Source organism: Tachysurus vachellii, chromosome 10 (genome assembly GCF_030014155.1).
Source record: "Tachysurus vachellii isolate PV-2020 chromosome 10, HZAU_Pvac_v1, whole genome shotgun sequence".
NCBI classification, from domain to species: Eukaryota; Metazoa; Chordata; class Actinopteri; order Siluriformes; family Bagridae; genus Tachysurus; species Tachysurus vachellii.
Genome location: NC_083469.1, coordinates 1,447,501 through 1,455,000, shown reverse-complemented (window position 1 = coordinate 1,455,000; position 7,500 = coordinate 1,447,501). Strand labels below are relative to the sequence as shown.

General features: G+C 45.5%; 1 protein-coding gene across 3 annotated transcripts in view; it reads right to left on the bottom strand.

Annotated features, from left to right (window-relative positions):
• wapla (WAPL cohesin release factor a) overlaps window positions 1-7,500 on the bottom strand; it is a 24,283-nt gene that overhangs the window by 4,509 nt on the left and 12,274 nt on the right. For all 3 annotated transcript variants that reach the window (XM_060879037.1, XM_060879039.1, XM_060879038.1), the window contains exons 5-19: window positions 7,332-7,438; window positions 6,848-6,937; window positions 6,568-6,717; window positions 6,269-6,405; window positions 6,049-6,160; window positions 5,745-5,954; window positions 4,208-4,319; window positions 4,009-4,106; window positions 3,708-3,784; window positions 3,466-3,626; window positions 3,069-3,184; window positions 2,129-2,341; window positions 1,307-1,508; window positions 398-486; window positions 180-275 (exon numbers count right to left, since the gene is read on the bottom strand). In XM_060879037.1, coding sequence (XP_060735020.1) covers window positions 180-275; window positions 398-486; window positions 1,307-1,508; window positions 2,129-2,341; window positions 3,069-3,184; window positions 3,466-3,626; window positions 3,708-3,784; window positions 4,009-4,106; window positions 4,208-4,319; window positions 5,745-5,954; window positions 6,049-6,160; window positions 6,269-6,405; window positions 6,568-6,717; window positions 6,848-6,937; window positions 7,332-7,438 — 1,970 coding nt within the window. The remainder of the gene's footprint in view (window positions 1-179; window positions 276-397; window positions 487-1,306; window positions 1,509-2,128; window positions 2,342-3,068; window positions 3,185-3,465; window positions 3,627-3,707; window positions 3,785-4,008; window positions 4,107-4,207; window positions 4,320-5,744; window positions 5,955-6,048; window positions 6,161-6,268; window positions 6,406-6,567; window positions 6,718-6,847; window positions 6,938-7,331; window positions 7,439-7,500) is intronic.

Here is a 7,500-nt window from a genome sequence, read left to right as displayed (position 1 = left end):
TTACAAAGCTATGCATTTAACGTTAGATATTAATAACAGCACAAATTCTGTTTGAGTGATTTAACATGAGGCAAAGTTTAACTTAGTTATGCAGTAATTAGTATTTATCATCATCACTGTTACAGTCAACAAAAACAACAATCTTATTATCATCATCATCATTTTTCTTTTTCTCTCACCGTCAGGTTCATGAAGTTGAGGAACTTCTTTAGCATCTCAGTCATGATGGAAAAATCTCCTTTAGGCAGGCTTTCTCTCACAGCCTTCACATTCGCCTGTCTCACACACACACACACATTATAGTGTTATTACAGTGTTATTACAACATCATTACTACAGTAGTAACTATAAGGAAGAAGCTATAAAGGAAAGTTCAGGTGATGAAGATGTTACTGACCGGACTGTCCTGACACACACACCCCAGCAGCAGTGCAGTGTACGACGCCACTATACTGTCCTCCATGTGTTTCCCAGCATGCTGCAGGACTGAAACACACACAATCAAATAATTACAACAAGAGCAGGTGCACACACACACACACACACACACACAAACAGACACACACACACAGACACAGACACACACACACACACACACAAACACAGACACACACGCACACACAAACAGACACAGACACACACACACACACACACAAACACAGACACACACGCACACACAAACAGACACACACACGCACACAAACAGACACACACACGCACAGACACAGACACACAAACAGACACACACACACAAACAGACACACACACACACAAACAGACACACACACACACAAACAGACACACACACACAAACAGACACACACACACAAACAGACACACACACACACAAACAGACACACAGACACACACACAAAAACAGACACACACAAACAAACACACACAAAAACAGACACACACAAACAGACACACACACAGACATACACGGACAAACAGACACACACACGGACACAGACAGACACAAACACAGACATACACAGACACACACACAGACATACACAGACACACACACAGACATACACAGACACACACACAGACATACACAGACACACACACAGACATACACAGACACACACACAGACATACACAGACACACACACAGACATACACAGACACACACACACACAAACAGAAACACACAGACACACACAAACAGACACACACACAGACAGACACACACACAGACAGACACACACACAGACAGACACAGATTTGTATGAACACCTGATTTCCACATGTGTATAAAGTGATTTTGTGTGTGTGTGTGTGTGTGTGTGTGTGTGTGTACCTTTATTAAAATCGAGCTCCTCCTCTTCTTCTTCCTTCTCCTTCTTGTCGTCGGTGTTATTTTCTGAGGCGACCCACTGCATCTCTCCACTTGTCACTTGCCACTGTCCGCTCACATCTGGCTGAGACTTCGGCGCCTCGCTGATGATGTCGTCGGCCTGCGCCTCGGCCACCACGGCTGCTCTCTCGCGCTCTAAGAAGAGCTGCATGTGCACACACACACACGCACACACACACACGCACACACACACACAATCGTGATACACTACTCTGTGTGTTAATAATTAACAGGACTTAGAGGTTCTTTTGCTGATATGTGAATCAGCAACAAAGAGACTCATTTAATTTGTTAATTACAGATTAATTACAGAGCTGCAGTCAGCGTCGGATTCATCAACGGTGGGAGAAGTTTATAATAATCCTAATGATTCAGTACTCATACTGAAGTGCTGTGATTCTTATCCTAATTTAATAAATTAATCTAGTTACTACGGTGACTCTTTAGTGTTAATGCCTCAGAGTTCTTCTAATGAGTCCCTACAGCGCGGTGTATACGTTAACGGTGTTATAATTGGTTTTATAATGAGTCAGTGCTGAGTCTGATGATTCATTATCGTGACTCTCGTTCTGATGCTAGTGCTCTTATGCTAATGGCTCGATGTTGTGATTGTGACCTTAATGAACTAGTAATGTGATTCTTTCACAATTAATTAGCACTGATTCAGTACGATAAAAATCAAGGCGTTGTAATGTGACTTCTATAAGCTGCTGCCCCTGGTGGACTGTCATGGAACTGCAGGCACACAAATCACTGCACACATACCTGCACCAGAGCAGGTAGAGCACTTGAGGTTTTAGTATCCAGTCCCTTCTTCTCGTTATCCTCGACACACTTATCCGCCTGCTCGTCCTTCTCTCCCTCCGTTTTCCCGTCTTTCTCCGTCTCCAGCAGGAAGCTCGAATCCACTTCCAGCTCCACCAGACAGTGTCTGTTTCTAGAGCTGTACTCCACCAGGTTTATCAGCAGACCCAGACCCTACACACACACGCACGCACATATACACACATACACACGCACACACATACACACACACACACACACACGCACATATACGCACACATACACACGCACACGCACCCACATGCATACACGCACCCACATGCATACACGCACGTGCACACACACGCACCCACATACACACACGCACCCACATACACACACGCACCCACATACACACGCGCACACACACACGCGCACACACACACGCGCACACACACACGCGCGCACACACACGCGCGCACACACACGCGCACACACACGCGCACACACACACGCGCACACACACACGCGCACACACACACGCGCACACACACGCGCACACACACACGCGCACACACACACGCGCACACACACACGCGCACACACACACGCGCACACACACACGCGCACACACACACGCGCACACACACACGCGCACACACACACGCGCACACACACGCGCACACACACGCGCGCACACACACGCGCACACACACACGCGCACACACACACGCGCACACACACACGCGCACACACACACGCGCACACACACACGCGCACACACACACGCGCACACACACGCGCACACACACGCGCACACACATACACGCACACACACATACACCAATCAATAAAAGTATCATTAAACAGTTGTGTAGTTGTCACTACACGTGTGTATCGGTGATTTTATCACTATATTATCGCTGCTTTTATGGAGACGTACGAGCACACGGATGTCAAATTTCTGCTCCTGAGGAAGAAACTGAGGAACTTTCAGCACACAGTTCAGCACAGTCATGATCAGTTGGTCCTGCTCGCCTGTCTTAGTGCTGCCCCACTCTGTCAGACGGACAGAAACACAGACATTCAGGTTATTACTAAGGCCATTCTTCAGTAATTAAAAAAAGATACCTGACTCATCGTCATGTTTCTTAGTGAAGTCAATTAGTTCTTTGACTCCTTTTGTACCAAAGTCTGTGTCATAATTCTTATTGTAATTAATCAGTACAGAACTGTTCTTACTAAGGACTTAATGCCATGACTCGTGTTCTAATGAATCAGTGCTGTGACTGTTAGTGACTCATGAGAAAAGAAGAGACACAGAGAAATGTGTGTGTTACCGTTATCGTGTGTGAGGTTCAGCATCACCCCCAGCAGCGCCCTCAGACAGTCCTCCACTGCTTTGCCCACATTGCTATGGTTACTGTGAGCAGAATTGGGACCGGAGTTGATGACATTACGGCAGTACAGCTGAATCATGGACTCGCAATGCCTCAGGGCCCTGCATACACACACACACACACACATTACACACAAATACACAGTTACAACAACAAAGTCTCTCTCACTCTCTTACACACACCTGGCTGATGAGACGATCAGTTGCGAGTCTTTGTAGGCGATCAGGTAGGACTGATTCTCTGGATTATGAACTGTTACCTGTTCAACACACACACACACACACACACACACACACACACACACACACACACACAGGACAGCTGAGAAGTCGCTGAAGGCTTTTGTTTGCTCTCTTTAATAAACTTCGTCACTGTATTTATTTCATGATGATGAATTTCTATTGGATGTGACGGGTCATAGGTGTGACTAAATAAAAATAAACAAACAGTTCAGACACGATAAAATAAAAATGCCGCACTCACGCTCTCGAGAACTCGTAAGCAGCGCTCCGCTCCCCATAACGACGCCACCAGGTTCTCGTTATCGTCGTCTGTCTCTAGGTTTTCCACACACTCTTTCACTGAGACAGAAAAGGAGCAGCGATATAAGACTATAACAATAATTAATGCTGAAATAACATTACAGCTATGAACAGTTATGATTACAGCTACATGCACGTACCTTTATCTATGATGTGGTCCAGTCCTCCCAGTAGCCTGAGCTCTTCTTTAAACCAGTCCCCTGCTCTCTTAGACGTCAACGAGAGAAGGGTCTCCATGGCCAGGTGACCCGTCTGAAAAAACAAACAAACTCTAGTAACCTACGAAACCGCTGGTATACGTTGACATCGACGTTACATCCTGTAACGAATCAGAGTTATTTACATTTACAGTTCCAGCATTTAGCAGACTCCCTTATCCAGAGACTTACATCATCTCATTTTATACAACTAAGCAATTGAGGGTTAAGGGCCTTGTTCAGGGGCCCGACATTGGCAGGTTGGTGGACCTGGGATCTAACTCACAACCCTGCCCTAGCTATGTATTCTCCTAATGTATCACTGCTGTCCAGTGACTCTTTATTCATCAAAAGATTCAGTTATGCATATGAATCTTTGAATCGTACAGTGAATCTGTATCGTACAGAGATTCGTTATTCTACAAAGTTATCAGTGCTCTACAGTGAATCTTTGAACACAGAATCGGTTGGAGAATAGATTCTTTATTTCGTTCTAAATGAGTCATTCTAAAGTACTGATTCGTTTGAGAAAAACATGAATCTCTATTCTCCAACTGAATCAGTGCTGTTCGGTGTCGCCTTCGTGCGACAATGATTCTTTTGGAGAATAGAGATTAATTTTTTCCCAAATGAATCGGTAACAGACAGTGAATCTTGACTCTCCGAACAAGTCAATGCTGTACAGTGATTCATTAGTCTCCAAATAAAGCAGTGCTTTAGAATGACTCAATTATGCAAACAATTCAGTGCCAAGTGTGATTCTTTTTCCATCTCCTATCAAATCAGAACTGTTAAAGGTGGGGTGTATGTGGTTTGAAAGCCAATGATGACATATAAAATCACCAAAACAAACACGCCCCTAACCCAAACGGGTCCCACCCCTGTATCGATAGCTCCGCCCACACATACATACGTAACCCAGGCAACTAACAGAAAGAAAGTCTCTACATTACTGCGTCTCTACATTACTACGATAGAAAAGAGGTGTTATTTGTGTAGTAACAGCGTTTAGCTCAGGAGTTATTGACTCAGGAAACTCCAATCTGTGAATATGTGACCAACTTCCTGCTCCTTCAGTTCTCTCCAGCACTGGAAAGCTGATCCTATATTAACAGGTCCTACTTCTTACCTTATCGTAAGTCTTTCTTCTCTTTCTTTCTTTGTTTTTATCCTCCATGTCAATGTTAAAACCGCTTTCTGTTAATGTCACACATGCGCACTGAACACTCTCTCCGCCCATATCGACAAGACCCGCCCCTTTCTGCTCATTGGCTACACATTTGTTTTGTTTTGGTTTAGTTTGTCATCCCGACTCAGTTTTCTGAAGCGTTTCTCAAACGACGGAGACCTCACCTTTAATTTTTCAAACAAAAGTATTTTATATTGAATCTAAAAGACATTAAGGACTCGTTCACCATTGCTACGTAACATATCCGAGCTTTACCGATAGGCCCTGATATAACACGGTGTTATGACTCACAGTGATGTTGTCTAGGTCCAGGTGTTTGTTGTGTACAGTTTCACACAGTTTCTGTATTTTCTCCTTCACTTTGCTTTGCTGATCCTCGGACTCGTCCTGCTCCATCTCCAGCAGACGGATCATCAGATCCAGACAGGCGCGGTCCAGGTCCATGTTGAGCCGATCCCTGCTGAGGATGTAGAGCAGAGCTGCCGTACACAACGCCAGGCTCTGAGCGCACACACACACACACACGAATGCACACAGTGTTATAACTCCTACTATAATTACACAATGATGATAATTATAGTAATGAAATAGTTACCGGATGCTGCGGTGCGTCACTCAGCATGTTAAACACCTGAGCCACTTTTCCTCTCGCTCTCAAGTGCATGCGGAAACTTGGCATGGCGCAGCGTGTGGCTAAACTGATTATACTGCGCACAAACACACACCCACGTCCATGTAAACGCACGGAAACGTGTATATAAAACTCTAACACGGCAGAAAGGATAAAAGATGTACAGTCGACTCTGTGTGCGCACCTGAGGCAGCGTGTGTGGAGAGGCTGCGTACTCTTCAGTCCCGTCTCCAGATACTCAAAGTCGTCGGTAAATTCCTGATTCTCTCCGAATTCCACCACGTCGTTAAAGTGCTTCACCTGCTGGACGACTGTGTACAGCTACACACACACACACACACACACACACACACACACACACATACACACACAGAAATGATCATTATACTCACTACCTAGTGCACATGCTGTGTGTTTAGACCTGCTGTGAGGTGTCCTAAGGCAGGACAGGAGCCTATAGTGTTCCCATGATGCATTGCTCACCTCCTTTTGTTCTGAAGTGGTAGTGTGTGGGTGGGGTTCCGTGGGCAGGGTCACTGATTTGGGGACTTTAGGTGGAGGTGGGGGGGCTTTAAACACGCTGTCGTCTTTTACAGGATCCGCGTCTTTGGTCGCGCTCGACGGAGTCGGCTTCTGGTTTACAATCAATCAATAAATAAATAAATAAATAAATATCACATAGGGAATCTCACTGCAACTGTTTTACATTTCACACTCGAAGGAAATAAGTAAATGAGGAAAAGGGTGAAAGGTCGAGACGTACAGGTGTGATGTCACTCTGTGAGGTGGGAGGAGCTTCTTCCTGCTCTGGCTGATTCCAGTGTCGAGCGTTGTACACCGCTTTAGTGGGAGTCTGTAAGCCACACACACACACACACACACACACACACACACACACACATTAAACAGGAGAGATAGAGAGAGAGAGAGAGGGAGAGAGAGAGGGAGAGAGAGCAAGAGAGAGAGAAAAAGAGAGACAGAGAAAGAGAGAGATAGTGTGTGAGAGTGAGCGAGAGAGTGCGAGAGTGAGAGAAAGGGAGAGAGAGAGAGAGAGAGAGAGAGACGGAGAGAGACAGAGAGAGACAGAGAGAGAGAGAGACAGAGAGAGAGAGAAAGAGAGAGACAGAGTGAGAGACAGAGAGAGAGACAGAGAGAGAGAGAGAGAGAGAGAGAGAGAGGGAGAGAGAGACAGAGAGAGACAGAGAGAGAGACAGAGAGAGAGACAGAGAGACAGATGTTTCTTGTACCTTTTTAAAGATCTTGCGGCTGATCATCTTGTCAGTGTGTTTCCCTGCTCGTTCTCTCTGTGTGTCTGTGCAGCCGGAGCTCGACTCATCCTGCCACTCCTGAGGATCTGAAACACAAACCCACTAAAATCTGTCTGCTTTCACTGAAACACCTACACACACACACACA